The following is a 27303-nucleotide window of genomic DNA, read 5'->3' on the forward strand; positions in this document are numbered from 1 at the left end:
GGGAGACAATTTCCAGCTCGTGCACGTCACTATTTGGGAGAACGACAGGCGAATAGAAAGTTTGCACAGGCAACGGAACGAGGGACGCAAAAGCAAAATCAGGCGCTCATAGAGCGCTCACGTACCACACACGACGAGGGCAGGATTCGAACCTGCGCGGCCGAAGCCATATGATGACATGCCTGGCGCCCTTGTAACAAGAGGACCAGGAAACGGTTCGAGTCATACCCATTAACCACTCTGGCACCTCGCCGATGAAGAATAATGTCCGGTCGAGGGGACCTAAGTGGGACAAGGGCATGGGACGGTGCCTGGGCTGGGGGAGCGAATGGGGCGGTGGGGGGCTTGTGAGGGATTTGGGAATGTGTGGAGTTTTGTGGATGGGATGTGTCTTGGGAACTTTTGGGTGACGAGGGAGTGTAGGTGGAAGAGGATGGGAGGTTGGCTGGCTTGTTTGTTACCGTGGTTCTTGCGTTGAGGGGGTTTCATTTCGCGTTGTAGGCTCGATCGATGGTGTCTTTTTGGGCTTGACACGTTAATCAACTCTCGCCTTCTAGTTGTCGCGTTGCTTCGACCAAAAACATCATTCATCAGCCGTTTCTGGCCTGGTCAAACCGCACACAGCCTAATCCTTCCAAGAATGTCGCAGGAAGTGAAGGCTAGGGTTCAGCAAGCCATATCGCCTTTTGGACGACGACGCAGCGACTCGTCCGTTACAGTTATGCGACGCCTTCGGAAGCCGCCTGAACAGGTTTCAAAGCTGGATGGATCCTTCACTATGGTGATAAACTCCCACCCGGATAGCTTTCGCACCACGCCCCTCTATAGCCGCCGCCAAGACGTCATTACCGATATCTTGATGGTGAGACTGCAGACGTTCGAAAGAACGGCCTCCACAGCCTTGAGGGTGTCATCTTTGCCTCGCATCCCGTCATTGTCGAGAAATTGCAGGTTTAAATTGAAACCCCAGCTGGGGGATCGGGAACAACACCTCTTCACTACTATACCCTGAATTGTTCCATCGCGGAAAATGTCTGTACTCACAATCGTTTCGAAGAACTTCTCGGTGACCTTGACCAGAGTTACGGGACAACGCAGATTCAGATGGCCGCTGCGAATATATTCGAGGTAGATAGCGAAGACTTCATGCTTCGGAGTTAAGTGGAACTAGCTTACAGACGATCACGATGAAGATCTCATAGGAAGCCCCGTTGGCTACGCTGCATATCGTCAAGCATCCGGACAATACGACTCCGCGAGAGCAGATCTTGGCAAATCGAGAGTTCCAGATGCACTACAGATGACATTTCGAAAAGGCCTCGGGACAACAGACGATCGAGGAAGGTAGATAGCTCTGGTGTGGTGGAGGCGGATGTCTCGTACCGTATTTTCCCCTGTGATGCATCCTTCTTGAACCAAACAAGAACTCTAGCTTGAAGGAATCTAAGCGTAACATGAGCTGCTTCTATACACGAATTAAAGCACCGCGCGACTTGCGGTCACATCTTTCCTGTGCGCTAAGTGCTGGACCTCGGATGAGACACAATCACGGTAGATTATTAATGATGGAGGTAATTTTCCTGAAAAAAAGACACTCACCAAGGGTTACCTGGAGTATCCGCAGATGGCATTTCACTCATCTAAGACAACATAAGGTACTACACATCGCAAAAGTCCCAGAGAGTTCGGACAAGTCGGTGCGCCAGAAACCATGTCAACTGTGCACACATACCAGGTTTGCATTCACATGTCAGTGTTACATAACAATGTCAAGACACAAATCATTTGCGAGCTCAAAACTTTGATAACGACAGAACTAGAGTAGGAACAGAGAAACTTCCGCAACGTGTCAGCAGTAATGACTGTCAAGAACCAAGATCAAATAGCAACCGACCTCTCAGCCCCAATCACCAAACCCTCACCACATCCACCGCGATTCAATCACCACGTTTTCTCCAACGCCCAAGTGCAAGCCAACGTAACTTGAACTGCTGTTGCGAGCCTGCAAAGCTGCCTCAGAGGTTGGAGCAGGCCCTCTTGATGGACTGGATGCCGAAAAGCTCGTTGGCAAGGTTGACGAGGGCAGTGCCGCCGATTCGAAGCCTCTGCTTCTTGGTCTTGGCACGGACGAGAAGCAGGACCGTCTTCCTGACGCCACCGAGCTTCTTGAGGTACTTCTTGATTCTGAGCAACTTGGCGGCGGGAATAAAAGTCGTGGCGATGGTCTTGGTGATCGCATAGATGCACCTAGCGACCGCGAGGGGCCCGCGAGCCTCGAGATCACTGCGCTCAAGGATGGCGAGCGAGGTGTCCTCGCTGCGGGCCGAGATGGGGGCGCCGTCGTCCCTCTCCTCCTTGACGCTCTTGTCGCCGTCGCGGAAGCCGTTCTCAATGAGCCAGGCGTTGGTGGCATCGTCTCCCTTGAGGAGGACCTCGTCGGGGATGGAGAAGATCTCGGTAAGCGCCAGCTCGAGGGCGAGCTCTGTCTCCTCGGTCAGGCTGACCGTGTCAGCAGCGCCGCGGGCAGTGATGTCGCGTTCCTCGGCGGCCTCGGAGACCACCGGGCTGGCGATGGCCAGGGCGGCGAAGACGGCGGCGGTGAAGAGCTGGAACTTCATGTTGATGGTAGATGTTGCTCGACGTGATAGCCAAGTGTTGGTTGAAAGAAGTGTGAGTCTGAAGGATCGTACTGGAGCTTTTGCTCTGAAGTAGAGAGTGATGAAGAGGATGATAGTGAGGATGATGAACCAGAAGAAAGACAGCGAGGAGAACTGTCGAGCTCATATTTATAACTTCTTGACCTCGCTTGATCATCTTCACATATTCACTTGTTGAAGCGCTTCAACCTCAACCCCTGGAATCACGATGTCGCGAACTCCGAAGGTTGGCAAGGCATTTTTGCTCATTCTCTCCATTCAGGCTTGTCTCGCTTACGAGGAACGAATCATATTCAGCCTGAGGCATATCAGGGATGGATGATTCGCGTGATGCTTCCATCGACATGTGTTTCTTCCGCACTCACCCCTGAAAGGGCTGGGTCGGCTTACAATTCGCACCAGGCTCTGAGGCTGCAATGGCGATTCTTAGCCCCCATCATCTGGGACCCCTGCATCTCGCTGCAAGAAACTTGGCTGGGAAAATAAGCATTGGGGGCAGCATGAGTGTTATTTCCCTCTGAAGTTGCTGAACCGCTCGAAGAACATGGGGGATGCGGCGTCAGCAGTCGTTTATGCTCCCTCGCACACGCTTATCATGCGTTGCATTCTGGACTAGATCAGGGGCATCTAGACAGTGGTTGGTCTAGACTGAAGATGATGTGCTTCCCAAACGAAGAAAAATATGCATTTTCAGCCTTGCTGGGGGAGCTAGCGAATGCTTAATTTTGAGTGCGCTACAGAATCGGCAGCCATCACTCGGAAAGGAGTTTGGGGGCCGGAAGACCAGAACACGGCGGAAAAGTAGATGCAGGACAGGTGAAATGGAGAGCTTACCGCTTCTTCAACATTTGTTTTCGTCTAGCGCCGTATTGCTAGTACATGAGAGATTAAAGTTCAAATATGTTGTCGGCAGGTTCCAACAGCGACTATGCTATGACCTCGTTCTTCCAGATCGACAGATACACCTGTCATGGTCAAGGAAGCTCTCGAACCGCCAGGGCTATGATCGGCCAGGTACCAGGCACACTTAGCTGCCGACAGATCGAGTGGCTGATGTTCCAATCACATAGAAAATAGACACACAGCGTCGGCCGCAAGGCAGACGACTGAGCGGCACGCCGCTTACCACGGGAAGGCTTGAAGGCGGCCGCACCCCGCCCTTGCCATGACTACCCGCTACAAGCGAGCGATTCAGCGCCACGTTCATGTTAAGCTTATGTGTAAGGCTTGTTTTAATATGCAAGTCAAAGTCAGCCCGAAGCCATTCTCGAGCCTACTGTCGGTGCCAAGAAAATCTTACCCAAGGGCTGTGCATCTGGGGGAGCCTTATTTGCAGTGGAGTCAGCCTAGCCAATGGCGTGGCGTGAGCCTGCACTCTCAGCAATGGAAATCGGGCGAATCGACCCGAGTCTGACCATAGTTTTTATGACCGCTCCCAGACTACAGACGGCCAGCAAAGCATTTCTTCATCCCTTGACCGGATGTTACTTTCGTGATTCGGAAAACAGAGCGCGATGGAAGTTTGCTAGCCACTAATCTACACGGCAGTCGCTGATGCGGTGCTTCACATTGTGCCATTGGCAGGCAAGTCTACCGACCTATTCCCTGTGCGATCCGGCGTTTTCCCATTCAGCCACGCTTGATTTGGCATTTTCCTATGCTTCCTCACGCTGGTGGCAACTTGCTGACACCAGGCTGTTAATGCCACGGCGAATGGACTGGTGATTGCAGGAAAGTCAATTTGCAGAACCTACCTTATTCAATGACCGGATATTTTCACCGGTCTTGAGGGTTGTGCTCGTAAAGCTAATTAGAATCTCACCCTCCATTCGTGACTAATAAGCTAGGTTTTACTTCTCGATAAGCGAACCTTGCCTTGAAGACGCTGACGCCGCCCGGGCCGTCTATCGGAGAGGGAGAATGTGGATTTGTGCGACATCTACCAGTCCGCTCGGGCCTAGTTGGCAGACCTGCCGCTGGAACCGAAATCAAAGCCTGGTTATTTTACCCTAGCGTGGACTAACCCCCAGTGAGCGACGTATCCAAGGTTGAGGAGAAAATAGCGGAATACGGCATTCTAGCCTTAGTAGCTACATTCATCCTCTACACTACAGCCTCAGGGCGCCAAGTATTCCAGCCATACCCAAGCCACCCAAATACTAACACACAAATAGATAGAAGGGTATCACTATATTGCAGAGGAGTTTAACATTGCAGCCTGTTATCGCAACATTTCTTCAAATATATCACACCACCTTTCCAATGTTCTAAATGGTCAGGGGTACAAGGACAGTAGACGGACATTCACGTAACCATCTAACGTAATCATAGAAGCACGATTACCGTTCCGTCTTTCGTTGAAGAATCACGACATAAGAATCATGGCCAGGAAATCCCAAGATATTAATCACAGAACCGTGATCACAGACCAGGAAGACCATCACTCACATGACTAGAAGAGAGTTCAATGCACCGCCGTCGCGAATCCCAAGTTACTGGTGCTGCATCGCTCATGGAAGGGAAATATCCATCAAGAACGCCTGCCCACGTGTTGGTGCGTGGTATAGAGCATGGTGAAGAGGTCTTCCAAAAGGTCCACAGGCAATAGGATTAGGTTGAGGGTTGGAATACATCTGAATTCTGGCCCTCCATAGCTTAGAGGGCCCTCCGCGGTCCATATATACACGCTCTCGCAACCCTTAGCCCCCTGACTAGCCCTCTGTGCCGTGGCTTCGCAGGGGTCTCCTGACACCACGTATGGCACACCACGTATGGCACACCGGGCGCCACAGCCCCTGGGCTTCAGAGTATCGTCGAGTAAGCGGGATCGGCAAACTCAATAGGCTGAACTCGATAGAACGAACTCAAAGATGCCACTAGCGGTTCTTAAGTTTCCACGTTGTTTGGTCCGCTCGTGAAACCGGTATACCGTGATTGAGAGGGATCTAATAACGGGGTTGGGCCGAAAACAGGTAGTAATGTACATGGAATTGTCTGCCAACTGGCCCGTGCGCCTAAAGCTAAGCTTGCAGCATATAGGAATCAGTAGCTTTATCACGTTAGGTGAACATCTCAGGCCCATGCAATCCGCTGGGGAAAAGGTAGAAAGATTGCAGGCCCAAGAAGAGAGCTCATGCTGCCGTAGCTATATCGAGACAATCGGTTATAAGAGCATATCTAGGGGCGTAGTGTATGAAAGCATATATAAAAGAAATACTAGGTAGTGAAGAAAAAGTCCACTGATTTATCCACACCACAAGCTCGAGCCTTCGAGCACAACTTTCGACTATGCAAAATTTTGGCCCAAAAGGCAAAAACATACAACACTAGGTATTCACTAGTGGTCACCTACCCGACTACTGATTTAGCCCTTATATAGATCATGGTTCGGAGAAATGTCCTCTAAATATAGTAAACTTTTCTTTTAAGTATAGTAGAAAGGTCATGAACCTGCGGCCGGGTATAGTATATATTTTAACTTTTAGTACGGCTAATACTAATAATATCTAATAATTGTATATAAAAATCCTAATAGTAATAGCGAAGCCCGCTACTTTAAGTACTATACTTAATATCCTTAAGACTTTCTAAGCCCCCGCCTATTAATAAACCCCCTATCCAATTTAGGAAATTGCCTCGATCCTAAACTAGCTATTAAAGTTATACTTTTAACTACCCTTACTACTATATTAGAGAGTAAAGGAGATATTAGAAAGTTATATAATCTTTTATATATTTCCTAAGGAAATATTAATCTCCGATATTTCCTTAGCTTAGCTAATATAAATCAATATATACTTCTAGGCTTATAATATAACTATATCCTAACTTAGGCTAACTTATCGATAGAATAGACCTCTACTATTTAGTATTACTTTATAGAGCGGATAGATAAGCCCTTATCTACTTATTTTAAATAATTTTCCTTATTAGTAGCTATAGTAACCTTGAAAATCTAACTAGGTAAATAACTTAACCTCTTTTCCTATAATAGTATAAGAATTAGAGGGCTAAGTAATAAACCTATAGAAACGCTAGGGTAGGGAGCGATATATATTATATATATAGTATTATATATATATAGCGCCCTATATCTTAAATACTAGCTTAGTAGGGCTATATAGAAACTATAGCTATACTAAGGTATCTTAGTACTAAGCGTTATTATATGAATACTATCTCTATATCTAATTATATATAACCTACCCTACCCTAATAGATTATAATATTCTTTATTACCCTATAGCGAGAAGTAGGTCTTAATAGGTTTACGGGTACCTATGTGAGCCAGTTTGATCCGGTCATTTACGCGTTTTTGGTCCCCCACGGCTGTGGCAATGCTGGCCAAATTGTCTACCGAGGCAGAAGTCAGTGCGTGCGCGCCCGTGAGAAAGGCGGGCAGGGAAATCACCACATACAACTCTCGTCGTACTTGTCATGAGCCTTGGTATGAGGGAGGGTATCATCGTCATCCGTGAGATGGAAGAGCTCATGATACAAGGTCGAGCCCCGGGTTATCATCCTGTCCAGTGCTTTGCTAGTATCTGCAGACCCAAAGTTGGAGGGATACAGGCTCCCCACAGTCTCGGACAGGGACGCCACCGAGTGGGCGCCTCCAAGACTGGAGTCAAAGGCGACCGGGCACAAGATTATGTGTCTGTTCGTCTTTCCCATGTTGTACTCGACCATTTCTTCTCCGTTCCAGTAGTCGAAAAGGCCGCTAGAGATGGGTTTTGCAGTTCTACCGACGCGCTGTCTCCCCTTCGAGTCGGGCGGCGGGCACATGCTGTCCGTTTCGCTGAAATCGTAGCCGTTGAAGGCGAGAACCCAGAACACGTTATTGCCCCCATTTCGCTGCTGAGAGAAGGCCCTGTCGACGGTCAAGTACTCGGTCGGCGCCCCGGTGGTGTCGTCACGAGCCATCACCATGTCTTTGCCGTTGATGTCCCGGGCAGCACGACCGGGTTCTTGCTTCTCAAAGGGGGCACCCGAGCAGAAGAGGCGCGGCTTTTCGGATGATTCGTCGTCTGATACCAGACCGCCTCCAGTCAGAAATTGAGTGACTCGATTGATGTGATCTTGCGATTGTATTGGTTAGCTATCTGACGGCCAAGGTAGGAGCGTTTGATTACCTTCGATGGCCTCCACGATCCGCTCGTTCACTAGATCATCGTCCTTCCACTTCCACTTCTTCGGGTCGAAGTCCCACTGTACTCCAAAAAACATCATGAAGTGAGCGATGTAGGAATTCAGATTTCCGTTGGTGGCGTGCCTGAAGGCGTGGTCGAGTCCAGTGTGAAGAGTGGCAGCCTCTTGCACCCAAGTATCGAGTGTGTCAATATGATTGTCACGGTGGCTGTACTCGTCAATGAGGAAGAGATCTCTGATGCCATCTACGCCACCGGGCCCGCTTGATCCGACGACTCGTATCCCTCTGCGATGCAGTTCGTGCGTGTCGTCCTCGGTGAAGTTGCCCAGGCACGGTAACACGAGACACCATGCCGTAACAAAGATGAAAGAAGGCAGGAGCATGTTGAGACGGTGCCAGGAAAGAACAGGTTGGCTGAAGGATGAGAACGCGGAGGGAATGAGCTGCGGCATGGATAAGTGTCATGTCCTCGCAATACACCCTAGGAGCGCATCCAAAGCGAGCGTTCTTAATAAATCATCCAGGTGCGGTATGAACGGTAGACACAGGATTGAACATATCATCATTAGAATGATAAACTATGCAGCGTTCTTGACGCTTGGGGCTTGTCATGTTCCTAGTAGGATTGACGCACAGGAAGCGGACATGGCCGAGAGAAGAGCTAGCGCCAACAGACGGCCACGGGGGCGTCCGAGTCTCCATCGGCATGGATGGCATGGCATACGAAGATTCCATGTCATTCATAAGTTCGAGCCCAGTCAGACTGGAGGGTATAATCCTGCAAGTCCACTCAGAGCCCAGTGGCCTTTATCCCGTGGCCGAGCCATCCAGTCCGGCCTCACCATACCTCACAGACTCGGGACGCCGACCATCACAATCACAGATCATGAGGCTCCTTCACCTACCACTGCCATCGCTGCTCTGTGTCAGCCTAACAAAGGCCTACCTGGTCGCCCCGCCAGGGACACCCGCCCCAGGAGCAACTCAGCGGTGCAGCGGCTGGGTCCAGTCGTCGTACGCGCTGTCTTGCGACATCATCGTGAGAGTGATTGGCATGACTCTGCCGCAATTTCAGGAGTGGGTGAGTACTGCAAAAGAAGCCACGCAAATCCTCTTTGACTTGTTTGCGACAAGACTGACGTGAAGCAAATAGAACCCAGCCACCAGCATGATGGGCCCCGGGTGCAACATGATCAACGGGCTCGACTACTGCATCGAGGTTGACTTCATTCAGTACACCGCCACCATGACCACGGCGCAATCCACGACCAGCTCGCCCGGCACGACCACAAAGGCCAGCACCACCAGCACCACCACACCCGGCAACGGCATTGCCACGCCCACGCATGGTAGCAAATTGCAGCCGCTTCTACTTTGTAAAGGACGGCGATATCTGCGTTAACATCGCTGCCTCCCAAAGCGTCTCCCTCACCAACCTGTACGCCTGGAACCCGGCCATCGGTACTTCTTGCGGGGGCCTGTGGGCGAATGTCTACATCTGCGTGGGCACTGGGACGGCGGCGCCAACGACCACGGCGCCAGGCAACGGCGTGGCGACGCCCACACCAATCCAGGCAGGGATGACGACCAGGTGCAAGACTTTCCATCAAGTTGTTGCAGGCGAAGTGTGCTTTGGTGTCGTAAGACCAGCGGGCATCTCCATCGCAAACTTCTTCGCGTGGAACCCCGCAGTCGGCACCGACTGCGGGGCACTATTGCCGGGATACTATGTTTGTGTTGCTCTGCTGTAGCGGCTACCGTACTCGTACCTTACCTAGGTACCTTAGTTAGTAGGTGATTCTGAACAGGTTAGGAAGTACAACCTCACAGCGGTACCTAATTTCAAACTTGAACCTCATCACTCATGCTCCATAATAACCGCCCGAATGGTGAAGTACGGTCCTCTATCCCTTTGACGCCGAAATTTGGCCTCAGTACTTCACATGATCGACAGCCAAGCGGCAGAATATAGATTTCGCCAATTGAATGAAAAGATAGAACGAGCAGTACATCTATATGCCTGTACGTTACTTATCATAGGGAGGTCTACGCGCTATAATCATGTACCGAACGAGTACCTATCAAGATCCACAATATACATATTCAGGCAGGCGGTGATCAGTCTATGTACTGAGGCCAAATTCCGGCGTCAAAGGGATAGTCGAACCTGGGCAACGTCTCTGGTCGTCGTTGCTTCCCATCCGTATGTCCATGGCGCTAGACCCGGGACGACCCGGACATGACATCAGGTGTGTTCCGGAACAGGGTCTAGAGCCTTGCCCATCACCCAGCTGCGTCGGCCCACATAGTTGCAGGGATGTGTTCAGGGGTATCTTTTTGAACAAGGGCCCGGCCCTTGTCAGTTCAAGGCGGTCCAACAACTAACTTGCACCCCTGGAGCTCGAGATCGCACGTCCAATCCAAGCCGTACGTTGGTTCTTGTTAACTCTGGCCGGCCGCAAGTCTAGAACCTTTGCTGTAGGTGGCGCCTTGGTGAGTTCCAGTTGAATCAAAGGTGCACTTCCGGCTCAACTCCCAACCACTAACACCACCAACACCACCACCACCCTTGCCTCACCGCAAACCGAGGACCTTTCCAGTACCGTCTCCTACCCGCCCCTGACTCTAGCAGCCTCCTCCAGCCCAGCCGTTACCCGGAGATACACGCTCCGCGGCACCGTAGAACAAAAGTGCGCTGGCCCGGGCCACTCCGAATGGGGAAGCCCGATATCCGCGCCACCTTCCAGCAACGCGTCGACCACGTCCCGGTGTTCAAGTTGCATCGCCAACTGCACGACCCGCCCACACACAAAGCCAGCATTCCACGAGCCCCTGGCTTCCGCCGCCTCCTGCCAGGAGTCGTGCCACTCCGGCGCTAGCCAGGTCATGGAGTGATATGCAGTGTTGGGGTCCGCGCCATGGCTCAGCAGCAGGCGAACCATGGCGGCGTCGCCGTGCCTCGCTGCGCGGATGACGGGAGGAAGATAGAAGCCCCAAATCATGGAGGGCTCGGTGCCGCAGAAGCCCGTCTCATGGTGGGATGTCCGTGGGGACGGCAGGGGGTGGTCTGCCGCATCAAAGTCGCAGGGGACGCCGTGGGAAAGAAGGCACGTGACGGTGGGTATGTCCCTTTGCTCGACGGCCAGGCAGAGCGTGCGTAGCGCGAGAATGCGGCTCGTTTTAGGGGCAAGAATGTCCACGAGCTGCGTCCTCCGCTCTCTGGCTGCCCGTGTGAGCGCAGGGCCGTACCTCTCGTCGAAGGTAAAATTAGAATCCGCACCCCAGCCGAGGAGGAGGAGGACCAGGTCCGCACGCCCAAGCTCCACCGTCCATTCAAGCGCTGTGATCGGGACCTCGCACGACAGTGTCATGGGCGCAATCGTGTCGATGGGCGTCATGTTGACGAGGAGGATGGGAGACATGAGGACGGTTGCTAGTACGTCGCTGGCGCAGCCGTCGAGAATGTGGGCGACTTTCTCCGTGCTTTGCTTCGTCTGTAACGCCGCCTTAAGCCGTGCCATGATTGCCTCGGGCTCGCCGCCCTCACGTCCAGGGTCTGCCTGAAGAGCGTTTGCAGCAGCCTGGTCTGGGCTCAGATGCACCCGCTCGGAGAGAGCTGGGTTGAAAATATCAGACGAGCTTCGCAGCCGTCCTATAGTCTGTTCGGGTTTGCCGCCGTTGGCCAGTTGACCATAGGGGTACTCCTCATACACATACCCCCCGGACTCGCGAGGTTTTCGAGGTGGTTTGATGGTGACATTGTTAAGTGAGTTTTTGAAGATGTTGTCGGCATTGTGTGGTTGAGAGGGGGTTAATTCAGAGCGTCCGGCGCTGGGATGTTGCCAATCGAGACCCACGAAGAAGTCGTGTTTCTTGATCTCTGATACGCCACATACTCCTCCCAAGCGTTGAGCTGGATTCCTGTCTAGCAGGCGTCGTAGGATATCTGCCGTAGCGCCCTGGACATATGTGGGCACGTCTAATTCCTCCGCGAGGGTCTTGCGATCTCTCTCGGCGTGAACTTCGTGATAGAAAGGGGGTAACCCCGTCAAAATCTCGTAGAGAAGGGCTCCCATCATCCACCAGTCCGTGAGTTGAGACGGTTCTTCACCCCTCAGAACCTCGGGAGCGGTGTATACCGTTTGGCTGAAACTCTGGTCGGTCGTGAACAGTCTCGGGGTGATGATGCGGATGTCACCAAACACATCCACGAGGACATTTTCAGAGCTAAGCAAGCCGACTACACCCAGGTCGTGCAGGCTTTCCAGTGCACATACAAGCTGTGCGGCGTACAGTTGAGCCTTTCCGTTGGTTACTCGGCGGCACTTCTGGACGAGGCCGAGGAGATGCTTGTTGCTTGAGATCGGGCTTAAGAAATGGAGGTGACCTGGGGATTTGTACGAAAACCGGACTGGCAGGATCCAAGGGCTTTCATGAGAGAATGTGGCCGATCCCTTCCGGTAGTCTTCTGCAGATATGGTCGTCATGAGGTAGAAAGTATCAGTGTCCTTCGCTTCGATGAGCTGAAGGTCACCAAGATCACGACGTGGCCCTCTACGCCATTTGCTCAGCATCCTGTCTTCCAACATGATAGGGAGATGGGCTCGTGAGAATGTGACGGTTATGTCGATCTCGACCGCAGCATCCTTGAAGAAACAGGACTCCATTCTCATCGTACGGGGTTCCGCAAATGGCCCTAAGCTTATTGAGCCGAGATCCAGTACCGCATCGCCCCCCCTCGGCGACTGATTCGAGTCCAAGTGGCGCTCAAAAAGCAGGTGCAGGATGGCCTCGCAGGGTTGCGCCATAAGAGACAGGTCGATCCGAAGAGTTGTTGCGTGACCACGCGCGACAGACCCCGATATCAGCCATTTGCTGAGGTCGAGCTCTATGAGCGAACTGCCGTGTTCTAATATGGCTCGAGGCTTCCATTGCCCCGGAACATTTGATCTGATCTTCCAAAGTTTCACGCATAAAATACCATATTCGACTTGGTCGGCGGATACGGTCAGGGGTTGGGCAGGATCATTAGCATCGGCTGCATGCGCGGATGTCGGGTTATCTGGCCATTGACAGGGAACAGGCGCGTTGCGCTCCCTCTCTTCTACCCTCCTGCTGACTGTTGCGTGATCGTTTACAGCGAATAAGTCAGCAAGCCCTGAAATGTTCAGTCAGTGCTTCCGCATGGCTCTCAGGGCGTCGCCGGTGGGCAACAGCACTCACTCACCTTCAAGTATCGATGGCCTCGAGACTACAGACATGGTGAGCGAATGCTTCGAGTTTGACCTTTTGAAGATCTCAAGTTTCCACTCTGGTTGACAATTCACAGTCCATATGTCAGGTGGGAATCAGGGAGAGAGGAAGTTTAATGACGCGACAAATTGCGGGGTTTATAAAGCGAGGAGGTGGCATGAGAGTTGACATAATCTGGTCTTCAGAATATCACTTTATCATGACCGTCGTCCTTCATCCCTCCATCATAAATGGCATGTAGTGATGTGAGGATGTAGATGGCGACCAGGTGGACATGGCGATCTAGACCTGATGGCGATTTAGCTGAGATAGCAGCCAGCAGACCAGGAGATCTGGGGGGCTTAAGCGACATGACTAGCTTTATTTGCTTCCGCCAAATGTGAAATAGGAGATCACATAGTCTATGGCGCAGAACTCGACTGTGAAGATATATAGTGGTCGCCAAAGGTGGATTGTATTTTGTTGGTGGTATTCACTTGGGGCTTCCAGTGGCATTCACCTGTGGCCAGGTGGCCTATGCCCTAGCACCTCCCATGGCTTAGTTCCAGGCACCCTCCTGCCCTAGAGAATAGCTTCCTAATATATACCTTTCTTCTAGGACCCTTAACCTCTAATAGGTTATATGCCCTTTTTATATACTATATAGTATCATTAATATTACGATTTTTATACTATTATTATAGGAGTTATAAGGGTTAGAGTCTTATAACTACTCTAGTAGCTTAAATAAAAGCTAAACTATAACGATATATATATTATAAATTAGAGATAAATCATAGCTATAGAATAGTATAATTTTTATAATATTCTATAAAGCCGTTATATAATAATAAGCGTTTAAGTTCTCTTATACCCTATTAGCTAGAGTTTAAAATCCGACTCTACTTCCCCCATAGGTCTAGAGGTAGTCTAAGCGCTTTATCTATATATAGCTACTAAGGGTCAATCTATTATATATAGAGGGTACCCCTTAGACCTATTTTTTAGGTTTTTAGATCTTAATAATTATCTAATTCTAATTATATTTATAGATTCCCCTTATATAGTAATTCCTATCTAATTTAAATATTCTTAATTATTATAAATAAATACTTTCTAAGATATATTTTATTAATATATATTATAATCGATATAGGAGGTATTAGGCAACGGCTAAGAATATAGCTTAGTTATAGAATAAAGAGATAATAATAGATAGGAGGAAGGGAGAGATAAAAGTAGTTATATCTCTAGAAGGAGACGTCGAGTTGAGAAATAAACTAAAGATTCTTTTAGCCCTTAATAAGAGCTATAAAATAGTATATTTTTCGTTTAAATTAAAGGTAAGTAGGTAAAAGGGTAATTAAGAAGAAGGTTATAATTAATTAAGTAAAATACTTAGATAGATCTTAATAAGAATAAAGTATATCTTAGAAGGTATCTATTTATAATAATTAAGAATATATAAATTAGATAGGAATTATTATATAAGGGGAGCTTATAAGTATAATTAGAATTAGATAATTCTTAAAATCTAAAAACCTAAAAAATAAATCTAAGGGGTACCCTCTATATATAATAGACTAACCCTTAGTAGCTATATATAGATAAGGCGCTTAGATTACTTCTAGACCTATAGGGGAAGTAGAGTTAGATTTAAGCTCTAGCTAATAGGGTATAAGAGAACTTAAACGCTTATTACTATATAATAGCTTTATAGAATATTATAAAAATTATACTATTCTATAGCTATAATCTTTCTCTATTTTGTAATATATATATTATTATAATTTAGCTTTTATTTAAGCTATTAGAGTAATTATAAGACTCTAACCCTTATAACTTATATACCCCCCTATAAAGTAGTATATATATAGGTATATAGATATAATAGTTTATATATTTAGAGGATAAAAAAATAAAACCTTATAGTATTATTATATATAGGGAAAAAATTAAAACCCTATAATATAGAAAATAAATAAAAACTATATATTATATTATTATAGGAAAATCCAAAGATAAAAAACCTATCTTATTATAATAGGAAAATCCAAAGATAAAAAACCTATTTAATACCTAATTTTAAGTACTTTACTATATTTAGGCTACTTATAATCTATAAGTATAGTATTTAGACTCCTTATTTATATATATCTATATAGGGTATTATAAGTTATCTTATTTAAGCCCTTAATAAGTATATCTACTATATTATACTAGGTATATATATAAAAAAGCTATATTTTCTTATCTTTTAATAGATTTCGGTAATAATAGAATTACTTATCTATATACTTAACCCTTTTATAGAATTTAGGATTTTCGGTTATTTTCTTAGCTCCTTTATTATTTATTAATAAAGTAGGTATTTTAGGTTTATTTAAACCTAGGCCTTTAGATATTTCTAAAAAAATAGAAGAAATATATATAGCTTCTTTAGAGGCTTTATATAAAGCTATATATTTAGCTTTATAAGTAAATAAAGCTATTACCTTTTATTTAGCTAAAACCTAGCTTATAAGGTTATTAATTCCTAAATAGAATATATATCTAGAAATAGAAGTTCTATCTTCTAATATATCGCTCTAGCTAGAATTACTATACCCTATTATATTAAGGGATTTATTATAAATATATATAAGACCTATATCCGGATATTTATTTAAATAAGCCTATATTCTATTTAAAATAATAAAATACTCTTTAGAGGGGTTATTTATATATCTAGAATATCTATTTACTAAATAAGTAATATCTAGTCTATTATATAAGGCTAAATATAATAAAGAGCCTATTTCCTATTAATATTAGAGAATTTCTAAATTTATAGCTTATAAGGAATTTAATATTAAAGCTATTTTTAATATATTAAGCATATCTATTACTTTTAAATTCAATTTATTATATTTTATAAGAATTTTCTCGTAATATACCTTTTAAGATATATATAGAAGCTTTTCTTCTTTATTTATAGTTATTTTATTACCTAAAAAGGTATTAATAAGTCCTAAATCTTTAGGATTTAATATAGTTTAAAGTTTAGCTTATATAGTAGATATTATTTTAGCTATTTTAGCTATTATAATTATATCGTTAATATAATAGAGTAGTATAGCCTTTAAAGGTAATATAAATACCCCTAAATTAGATTCTAATATATTAAAACCTAAGCTATTTAAAGCTTTAAGTAGATATTCGTACTAGAGCCTAGGGGACTATTTTAACCTATATAAGGCTTTATTTAGCTTATATATATAGTTTTCTCATATAGAGAAACTAGTAGGTTAAATAACGTATATATCCTTATCTATATCTACGTAAATAAACGTATTATTAATATCTAATTATTTAAAATCCTAGCCTAGATTTAGACTTAATATAAAAGCTAATCTATAGCTTTTAAGCCTATAGGTAATATTAAAGGTCTCTAAGTAATCTATATTAATAATTTAGTTAAATCCCTAAACTACTTATCTAGCTTTATATTTTATTAGATTTTTATTTATATTATATTTTATTTTATAAACCTATCTACCCCTTAGTATATTAGCTTCTTTAAATAGGGTATTTTTATTAATTAAAGACTAAGTATTTTAATCTATTAATTACTAAAATTCTAAATTTATAGCTTTATTCTAGTTATCTTTATTAAGGCTATTAATAGCTTAGCTATAAGTAGTAGGTTCCTTTATATTATTTATAGTAAGGATATAGTTCTAGCCTAGGAAGTTGAAGGAGCTCCTTAATAGTATATCCGATATATTTAATGAATCGGCCGAAAACTACATTGCTTCTCTATTGCCACCGAAAAGACAATCAATATAACCTATAGCTCATCGGAGCACGACTTCGTCACGGCCTGAGCCTCGCCACACGAAAGCAATAGGGACAGACAAACATCTTGAGCAAGGTTGGAAGGTGGCAGATGTGGCTGGACGTGGCGGGCATGGCAGCCGTGGCTGACCAAGTTCTGGAAGGGCGGTTGGTTTCGGTTGAATGTTAATCCGGAACTGAGTGTGACCATGCAGTTCCAATGCCGGATAGTCCCGACGCGTCATCGAATTCGGCCCGCATCTCGTTTATCGATCTCTTTCTCCGTCGTGCGCATATTTTGTCGGATTATGATGGCGTACACGAAAAGTGTAGACGAGCTCCAAGAACTCCTGCGACAAGCGGAGCAGCGCGCCGCAGACGCAGAGCGAGATCGACAACAGGAACGACAACGAGCCGAGAGAGAGCAACAACGTGCCGAGAGAGAGCAACAACGTGCCGAGAGAGAGCAACAACGCGCCGAGAAAGAACAACAGCGCGCCGAGGATGCCGAGGAACAAACTAGACCCACGACGTTCATCGAGTACATCGTCGCCTGCCACATCCATGTCTTCCTCAAACTTGTCGTCGAAACAGACAAAAAACTGACATCAAAGGGCTCTATTACCAACCCCCGCAACAAGTGGTGTCCAACGCATCTTCGACCATGGCCTGACTTTTTGGAACAGCAGAGAGTCATCTTCGGTACGCTCCACGATAGCTTTCCTACCAACAGTCGCCTATTCGAAAGCCGCGGTTTTCTAGCCGGCTTGGGTTACCGGATCTCTCAGCGACCGATAGCAAACGAGAAGACGCTCGAATACTTTCTACACAACAGTGTAGAAGACCCAGTCAGAACAATATCAGAGCAACTCAAGCAGGTGGAGAGTGTCAGACGCGCATTTGACATGGGCAGAGGAATTGTCTTCGAGAACCATCCCCACGCCATCAGTGATGTCGCTCAAGAGGTGGCCGACCGTCAAACCCCCTCGACACCACAGACACCTGACCACAGACATGACCTCAATCAGCTGCGTCCTGATCAGATCTGCGTCTACCGATCCAACGACGGACCCTTGGAAAGTCGTACCATGGTCTTCGTTTCCGAGTACAAGCCACCCCACAAGCTAACCACACCACACCTACGTCTCGGTCTGCGGGCCATGAACATTCCGAATGACGTCGTCAATCGCAAAACTATTCCAACTTCCGCCGCCCCGGATGCACTCTTCCAATACCACGCGGAGAGACTGACAGCATCCGCCGTCACGCAGACCTATCATTACATGATCGAGGGCGGTCTTGAGTATGGTCTCCTGACGACAGGCGAAGCGATCGTGTTTCTCAAGGTCGACTGGGAGGAGCCGGAAACACTGTATTATCACCTCGCGGAACCCGGTCCGGAGGTGGCTGCCCACCCTGAGCACTCTCACGTCTGTACGGCCGTCGGTCAGTATCTGGCTTTTAGCCTCTTGGCTCTTGGCTCACCAGGGCAACGGCGTATACATGGACAGGAACAGCGCCGGCGAGTGACCTTGGGCCTGAGAACGAGGGCACAGGACTTCGAAATGACACTGCGATCGATTCCCGAGAGCGAAAGATCGCTTTCGAGCGGCTCATCAGGCTACAAGCCGACCACCTACGAAGGGTTCGACCGATCACCGCATGCGCGTCGTTGGAAGAGACATCGAGCGAGTCGAGGAGACCAGGTCGATAGGGGAATGTTAAGGAGGGATCAATCGGAGTCATCTGATGACGAGTTGACACCCAATCCGCCGGATACCCCAACCCCGATGGAAACGCGATCACGGAGGAGAAGAAGACAGGAAACTGAATCTAATCAGGACGCTATATCCCGACAGCCACAAGGAGGCGGTGAGAAAGGCCGGGTATATTGCACGCAGAAATGCCTACTGGGGCTGGTTAGGAGTGGTTTCCTTGACAGAGACTGCCCCAACATAGCGCTCCACACCGGACAGGATCGCCATGACCGCAATGAACGCCGTTTCCGTGTCCGAAAACGCGCTTGTACCCACGTACCTCACCCAGTCAACCATGCAGAATGGCTCCAACTTCTCCGAAAGCAACTGGAACAATCACTGGACGACGGAATCAGGCCGCTATACGTGAGTGGCGCCCGCGGTGTTCTCTTTCAGGTGACCATGATTGCGTACGGCTACACATTCGTCGGCAAGGGAACGGTGCAGGCCTTCATCCGCGACCTCGAGCATGAGGCTGCCGTCTACGAGCGCCTCCGGTCGATTCAGGGAGTCAACGTGCCTGTGTTTTTGGGCGCCATCGACCTGCGGCCAATGAAAAAGATCTACTACTATGACCATCGGGTGTATGTGGTCCATTTAACATTTCTGTCCTGGGGAGGGCATCGCATCGACGCAAGCGGAAGCTTCGAAGGCAAGAGGAACTTACTTGAGAAGATGGCAGTGCGGTCTTTGCAAGCCGTACATGAACACGGGGTGGTCCACAACGATGTGCGGGTCGCTAACATGTTGGTGAATCTGGAAATGAATGGAGTCATGATGATCGACTTTGAACGAGCGTCGCTACTCACACTGCCACGGCACCCTTTGGCCCAGTTGGTGCCGAACAAGAGAACAGGAAACCAGGAGGCAGTGGGTATGTACAAGAACACTGGGGATTCAAGTGTGTCGAGTCGAGGATTCCTACAAGATCTTTTGATGGCGAAGATGGCGTTCTGAGATGGGGAAGCGATAAGGCGGGCTTTTTGCAATGTCGGTCACCTTGGTCGATAGGTGTTTGTCCTAGAAATCACTTGGGGCTACCGGAAGGCCTTTTTCGGTTTGCACCCGGACTTTCCGGTTGTTAAACATGAATTTTCACTCCAGAACGTAATAAATATACGTCGGAGGCAAGCCATCATACGTCTGGTCTGGATCCTAGTTAGCATACAGCACAAATGACAACGTCTTTCGGGCGGGCCGCAGCTGGCTCTGGACTGGTGTCACCGCGCGGGAGGCTGGTAGATCGGAACATGATTCGTCGTCAAGCCGAGACTGCGTCTCTTCGTCACAAAACCAATCGTGGGAGGCATCATCTCCATACATGATTGCATTGATATAGACGAACGTGTCAACATCAGGGTGGTGTTGCCGATCAGGCAAGGTTCTGTTCTGTGACCCAGGAGTACTTTCATCCCAAATGTGGAGTCCTCATTTGATGCATTTGTTCTGTCGTTATCGCCCCGGTAAGACTCCTTACCGATGCTGGATCTGACCAATTACCTTCGTTTGGACTTCTGGAAGTCTCCTTTTGTACCTTAACAACAATCAATCCACTTTGTTCAATTCCGTGGTGACAGTTATGAGCCCGGGCGACGATACAGCTCCTTGACCTTCGATATCTACAGCAGGGCGCCTACGGCCAATACGCCTGCTGCGAAGCTGTCTACAGCTGAATCGCCGCTGCACTTCAACAGTCAATTGACGCGACGTTTCGCCATTGACGACCACTGGCCAAGGGCCGTTACCGACATCCTCCAGGAGAGCGATCATCTCTCCACGACACATCGAAGCAGGAGAAATCAGCTCCTCAAGACCAATTGAACCTCCGAGACGTGTGGCCTAGGGCTTGAGTACACGCGGGGTCAATTGATGATATTCAACATACACGCGATCAGTCGCGACCATCGAACGACCTCCCCGACGGTCTCCGACAACGCCCAGGGATCCTCAAGATGGACTCTGGTAAGCACAGAGTGACACTTACAAGGAGGGAGGAATGGAGGACATGGCTCAACTCCGTCAGAGCCGTGGCGACCTCCTACGAGGCCTGGGATCTAGTCGACCCAGACAAAGAGGCTGACAGGCGGCCCAAGAGGGCCAAGAAGCCAACAGCACCGTCATTCGAAGATGAGACGCGAGATCTCAGCACACTGCTGACGTTGTACAAGATCCATTTGGACATCTACAACAGGGAGTCAGCGGGCCTCCAGGAGGTCCAGAAATACATCCTCAACACAGTCGACAGGAGCCTTTCGGCCGTCTTCATGAACGAGGAAAGCAGCCAGGAGTGGCTCAAGGCGTTGAAGGACCACTTCGCCCCTTCCGACATGGGACAGAAACAATACATTCGCCAGCGCTGGGAGGAGCATATGGCGATGATCAAGAAGATGGACCATGAGAAGTGGGTTGACGACTTCATCCTACTCTGTATCGAAGTTGAGAAGCACGGGATTCCTCAGCTTAAAGAAGCCGCAGATCAAAATGTTCAATTCCTTCGGGCAATTCTTTCCGTGTCTCCAGGGTGGGCCGAAGCAGAGTGCGCCCACCAAGTTCGCCGGGAGCTGGATGATCGTGATGGAGGGAAGGTACTGGCGTTGAGGTACAAGAGCTACCTTAGAGACTACCAACCGCATCGCCTCACCACCAAGCCATCTCAGACGTCCTTCTACAGCGACTCGGTGACCTTCATGGGCAAGGACCGGAATGGTCAAAGTGATCGGACGAGTGCCCAGGATTCCCATCGTGACTCTCCTCAACAGCCAAACAGCTCGCCTTCTCGCAGACCATTCTGCGACTGTGTACAGCAGAAGAGGGCACCCAAGGCGTGTCAGCCCATCTGTCTGTGCCCAAATATCGCGGAACACCGGAGGAAGAAGAGCTATCAATCCGATCAGAGCCTGCTGGACTACATTGACGAAGCGAAGAAAAGGATGAAGCCAAGCACATTGCAATTCTGGAACGAGAAAATCAAGGAGGACAAAAAGAAGCGGCAGGAGGCAAGAGGCACCAGTGGAGTCGCCGTCTCTGCTTTTAACAACTTCCTCGGTGACGATGATGAACAGAGCTGCGATGACGAGTACACCAACTTCATGAGCAACTTCTCCGTCGCTGATTCGGACGAGTTTCAACGGACAAACCGAGGAGGGGATCTCCGTCACGAGTTCCTGATCGACTCGGGTACACCCAACCATATAACCAACAACAAAGACCTCCTCACCAACTTTCGCGAGGCCACCGACACTGTAAGATACAGCACAGGAGGAGGCAAATCAAGCCCCGTCGAAGGGCATGGCACGATGGCCATCGACACCCTCGACAGCAAGCAGAACGTCATCAGCATCACCTGCCATGATGTCTCGTACATCAAAGACTACCCGACGACGCTTATTTCAGCCAGGCAGCTCCAACGCCAAGGACTCGGACTGGACTCCCTCAGGAACATGCTGTTCAACCCAGCCACTGGCTCAGAGATCCCACTTCAGGAGAAGGGTGGCCAGTATGCGGTGAACACCCTACATAGCACCACTTCCTTCTATCACTCCAAGAAGCAGAGAGCCGCGATGGTCAGCGACTCGAGGCTCTGGCACGAACGGCTGGCTCATGCCCACCCAGAGGCCATACAGCAGCTGCCATACAGCTGTACTGGAGTTGGGGTGAAAGGGCCAACAACATTCGAATGCGAGTCTTGCGGGGTAGCGAAATCCAAGAAGATTGTATCTCGGAGACAGCCAACGTACACGACGACGAATCCATTTGAGCGCGTCAACCTGGACTTCTTCAGCCCTGGGAAGTCGTACAACGGCATGGAGTCGTGCCTTGTAATAACGGACGCATATTCGGGGAAGATTGTTGTCAGGATTCTGCCTGCCAGAGCAGATGGCTTCCAGGCGTTTATCAACTTTGAGATGTTTCTCTGGAGACAGTACCATCTGGTCATCAAGGTCCTGAGAGTTGACTGGGACTCAGCACTACGCAGCAATCTGGTTACTTGGTCAGAAGAGCGCGGCATTCTCTTGGAGAGATCAGCCGCAAGGACACCAGAACAGAACGGTGCCGCAGAACGCAATGGAGGCACGATATTCACCATCGCAAGAACCCTTACCTCGGCTGCTGGGTTCCCGGAGGATTTGTGGCCAGAGGTGGTACAAACCGCTGCATATCTCCACAATCTCACGCCGAAGGGACGCCTACAGTGGGCGACACCAGAAGGAAGGCTGAACGACTGGCTCAACTCCAAGGGCCTTGCCGCTCGAACTACGGCTCCAGGCCTGGCTCACCTGCGAAGATACGGATGCAGGGCGTATCCTCTCACGGCAGACGCCCAAGAGGGACGTAACCGAAAGCAGAAGCTGGCTCCGAGAGCCCACATCGGCTATCTCTGTGGATACGACAGCAGCAACATATACAGAATCTGGGTTCCAGAGATGAAAGCAGTATTGAGGACAAGAGACGTGGGTTTCGATGAGTCCACAGTTTTCAAGGACGCCCAATCCCCAAAGCCAATTCTACAGGACGAATTCCAGGCTTTGGACGTGCCCGTTGCGGACGCCCAGAATCCTTTCAACTCGTCACTGGACATTGACGAGTTCGATGTTGCCACCATCGACCTGTTCGAGAAAGCCCGGACATTCCAACTTGGAGGAAAGATCAACGCGGAGATACTGCGACCCCGGGAAGGTCACACAGCCAGCAGAGATGATGTCCTGCCGTCACCACGTCCAACTCCAGAGACGGAGACTGGACAAGGCCAGCCAGCTGTCTCTGAGGGGGTGGAAGATGCCGTAATAGACACCATTCAAGGGGCTGAAGATGCTGTGGAAGACACGATCCCCGTGCCAGACACCATTCAAGTGACTGAAGAGGCTATTGAAGACACTATCGAAGTAGCTCGGAGCCCTGAATCAACACCTCAACACACACCAGCTGATCAAAGTTCAGCTGAAGACGAGACAGAGACTGTGGAGGCCCGACCATCAGTGGCACCAGCCCCACAGCCGTCGCCATCAACACAAATCCAAGGCACTCGAAGGAGCGCTAGAGACAGAAAGCCGTCACAGTTCAAAGACGGCACCCCCACCGACCAGGCTCTAGGAGCCCGCCGCAGCAAGAAAATGCCTCCATCATCACATTTGACCGTGGAATACTCATTCTTTCACACTCAGACTCCATCGAACAAGAAACCGCTTCTCCGAACAGATATGCCCGCGGAGCCAAGATCCTGGAAGGAGATGCTTCATTCTGATCACAAAAAGCAGTGGCTAGAAGCAAGCGTCCAGGAGGTCAACACCATTGAAAATATGGACACAATCGAGCAAGTCCCCTTCGAATCGGTCGACCAGGAAATACACAAGGTTCTCGGGTTGACCTGGGTCTGGAAATACAAGGTTGACTCCACCGGCTACGTGACCAAGTTCAAGGCCAGGCTCTGCGTACGAGGAGACCAACAGCCCAAGAATGAGATGGAAACATACGCGTCGACACTGGCAGCCAAGACGTTCAGAACGTTGATGGCCATCTGTGCAGAGTTTGACCTAGACACGCACCAGTTGGATGCCGTCAACGCCTTTCCAAATGCACACCTCGACGAGACAGTCTACGTCTGGGCCCCTCAGGGCTGGGATCTCATGCAGGAGATGCAACAGAAGAAGGGCGCTCCACAGAGGCGCACGATTTTCAAGCTGAAGAGAGCTTTGTACGGTTTGCGCCGATCACCGCTTCTCTGGCACAAGCTGCTGTCCGAGGCTATGCGGAAGATCGGCCTCGTGGCTCTCGAGGAAGATAACTGTGTCTTCATGGGCAGAGGCATGATCATGTTCTTCTACGTTGACGACATCATCCTCATGAACCGCAAAGAGGATCGCCAAGCGGCCGAAGAGCTGAAGAGCCAGCTCAAGTCTCTGTTCGAGATGCGAGAACTTGGCGAGGTCAGATGGTTCTTAGGCATCAGAGTGGTCAGAGATCGTAGCCAGCGCAAGCTCTGGCTGTCTCTGGAGAACTACATCACTGAAAAGATGAAGGACCTCAACCTCCAGCCATCCACCAGAGGTCATTTGACGCCTCTATCAACAGACCCAGCACCTGCTCCAAAGGATTACGAAGCCTCTGCTGAATCCATTCAACTATACCAACGCAAAATTGGTTCCATCAATTACGCAGCAACCACAACACGACCTGATGTGGCCAAAGCTGCCTCAAGACTTGCGGAGTCTCTGCTCAGGCCGACAGAACTCCATCACCTTGCAGCAGACCACTGTCTCCGCTACCTCTATCGCACAAGGGCTCTCTCGCTGTCCTACGGAGGATCAGGAGACCATTCTACATCGCTGTATTGTGCGAGCGACGCATCATTCGGCGATGATCCCATCACCAGATTTAGCTCACAAGGATACACCACCATGCTCTTTGGAGGTCCAATTGACTGGAAAGCTACAAAGCAGCGATCCGTGGTCACTTCTAGCACCGAAGCTGAGCTGGTGGCCCTCAGTGTCGCAGCGAGGAACTACCTTGCCACTCTTCGTCTGATCAAGGAGCTTCAGCTACGTTTTCATGGCAAGGTTCCGATCCAGATGTTCTGTGATAACCGCCAAACGCTGCTGTTACTCACTAGTGAGAGGCCTCAAGCCACTACGAAGCTCAAGCATGTTGACATCCATCGTCTTTGGATCCGACAAACAGTCAGACAGGGGAAGATATCCGTGGACTGGATGAGCACTGACAAGATAGTGAGCGATGGGCTTACAAAGATTCTCCCGACTCAGAAGCATCAGAACTTCGTGAAGCTTCTGCAGATGGAGTGCGTACCAGCGGTCCACCAGTGAACAGCTTGCTCAATTTCGCCCACCTCTCCTAACACTTACACACATCCTTATTTGCTTCACAAGCACGATTTCCTTCATCTGCCCTGAGAACGCCAACTGTTCCAAAGGCACCAAATTCTCTACCAAAAGCCGCCAACAGGCATCTGCCTGATCTTTCGTGGTTCAGATGGTCAGAGAGAGGCTCGCCTACCCATCTGAGGGGGTGTGTTGCCGATCAGGCAAGGTTCTGTTCTGTGACCCAGGAGTACTTTCATCCCAAATGTGGAGTCCTCATTTGATGCATTTGTTCTGTCGTTATCGCCCCGGTAAGACTCCTTACCGATGCTGGATCTGACCAATTACCTTCGTTTGGACTTCTGGAAGTCTCCTTTTGTACCTTAACAACAATCAATCCACTTTGTTCAATTCCGTGGTGACAGGTGGCGTAGGAGTACGGGACTGGAAAATGCAATGCAATAGGGGTATTCGTCTAGCGAGGGCATGTAGTACTAAAGGCTTAGTAGATATCTATTTTTCATCTTCTACTATTTTTAACTAATATAATAACTAACTTAAACCCCTATTACTTATATAATTTCTCTCTTAGTATTATTTTTAGTTCTTATTAATTCCTATTTCTAATAGCTATAATAGGGCCTCTAATTAGTTCTAACCTAATTACTTACTTGATTTTCACTCTTTATAAATATATTATTATTTATTATAATATTACCTTATTAAAGGGTATAGGAGTTATAGAAGTTAGAGTCTTATAACTACTCTAATAGCTAGAATAAAAGCTATTAATATATATCGTAATCGATATAGGAGGTAGAAGGCAACGACTAAGGGTATAGCTTAATTATAGAATAAAGAGATAATAATAGATAAGAGGAAGGGAGAGATAAAAGTAGCTATATCTCTAGAAGGAGATGTCGGGTCGAGAAATAGATCGAAGATTCTTATAGCCCTTAATAAGAGCTATAAAATAGTATATTTTTCGTTTAGATCGAAGGTAAATAGGTAGAGGGGTAATTAAGAAGAAGGTTATAATTAATTAAGAGAAATACTTAAATTAATCCTAATAGGAGTAAAGCGTATCTTAGAAGGTATCTATTCTTAATAGTTTAGAACGTATAAATTAGATAGGAATTACTATATAAAGGGGACTTACGAGTATTATTAGAATTAGATAATTATTAAGATCTAAAAACCTAAAAAATAGATCTAAGGGGTGCCCTCTATATATAATAGACTAACCCTTAATAGCTATACGTGGATAAGGCGCTTAGACTACCTCTAGACCTACGGGGGGAGTAGAGTCGGATTTTAAGCTCTAGCTAATAGGGTAAAAGAGAACTTAAACGCTTATTACTATAGAACGGCTCTATAGAATATTATAAAAATTATACTATTCTATAGCTATAATTTCTCTCTATTCTATAATATATATATCGTTATAGCTTAGCCTTTATTTAAGCTACTAGAGTAGTTATAAGACTCTAACCCTTATAACTCCTATAGTTTCCCCCCTTCTTTTTATAATTAATATTACTATTCTAGTAATAACTACCTCTAATAATAGCTATTATAAGCTCCCTCCTTAATTATTAGAGACTACTATATAACCTATTATTATAATTAGTCTTCTCTCTATAGCTAATCCTATATCTATACCCTCTTTCTTTATCCGAGCTACTACTATACTATAACTATAGCTATTACCCTCTATTATTAACTTAGTTTCCTTAAGAGTTAAATAAACGTTATAGTTTAATTAATAGGATTATATACCTAATAATAGTTACTAATACTAGCTTTTCTTCCTTCTTCTTCTTTCTTATTACTTAGGATATATTCAGAAGACTATATATCTAGAGAACTAAAGCTATTAC

At 47.8% G+C, this 27303-nt stretch overlaps 5 protein-coding genes and 1 non-coding gene across 6 annotated transcripts; 2 read left to right on the top strand and 4 right to left on the bottom strand.

Moving 5' to 3' along the window:
• Positions 1-131: 131 nt before the first annotated feature.
• VDAG_20207 lies at positions 132-253 on the bottom strand. The gene has a single exon. It is a non-coding gene; the product is annotated as a tRNA-Ser (tRNA).
• Positions 254-2015: 1762 nt separating this feature from the next.
• VDAG_07384 (uncharacterized protein) lies at positions 2016-2618 on the bottom strand (the record flags this gene model as incomplete). Its single annotated transcript, XM_009656289.1, has 1 exon — positions 2016-2618. The coding sequence occupies one exon, from the start codon at positions 2616-2618 to the stop codon at positions 2016-2018; it is 603 nt and encodes a 200-aa protein (XP_009654584.1).
• Positions 2619-6897: 4279 nt separating this feature from the next.
• On the bottom strand, positions 6898-8258 carry VDAG_07385 (uncharacterized protein; the record flags this gene model as incomplete). Its single annotated transcript, XM_009656290.1, has 3 exons — positions 6898-7010; positions 7076-7735; positions 7790-8258. 3 exons carry the CDS (start codon positions 8256-8258, stop codon positions 6898-6900), a joined length of 1242 nt encoding a protein of 413 aa, XP_009654585.1.
• A 434-nt stretch (positions 8259-8692) lies between these two features.
• On the top strand, positions 8693-9208 carry VDAG_07386 (LysM domain-containing protein; the record flags this gene model as incomplete). Its single annotated transcript, XM_009656291.1, has 2 exons — positions 8693-8887; positions 8960-9208. 2 exons carry the CDS (start codon positions 8693-8695, stop codon positions 9206-9208), a joined length of 444 nt encoding a protein of 147 aa, XP_009654586.1.
• Positions 9209-10415: 1207 nt separating this feature from the next.
• VDAG_07387 (ribosomal protein S6 kinase alpha-2) lies at positions 10416-13067 on the bottom strand (the record flags this gene model as incomplete). The annotated part of the gene is made up of 2 exons (XM_009656292.1): positions 10416-12925; positions 13034-13067. The coding sequence occupies 2 exons, from the start codon at positions 13065-13067 to the stop codon at positions 10416-10418; spliced, it is 2544 nt and encodes an 847-aa protein (XP_009654587.1).
• Positions 13068-17165: 4098 nt separating this feature from the next.
• Positions 17166-19568, top strand: VDAG_07388 (uncharacterized protein; the record flags this gene model as incomplete). The annotated part of the gene is made up of 1 exon (XM_009656293.1): positions 17166-19568. One exon carries the CDS (start codon positions 17166-17168, stop codon positions 19566-19568), a length of 2403 nt encoding a protein of 800 aa, XP_009654588.1.
• Positions 19569-27303: the final 7735 nt, after the last annotated feature.

The sequence above is a fragment of the Verticillium dahliae genome, genomic scaffold (assembly GCF_000150675.1).
Source record: "Verticillium dahliae VdLs.17 supercont1.16 genomic scaffold, whole genome shotgun sequence".
NCBI classification, from domain to species: Eukaryota; Fungi; Ascomycota; class Sordariomycetes; order Glomerellales; family Plectosphaerellaceae; genus Verticillium; species Verticillium dahliae.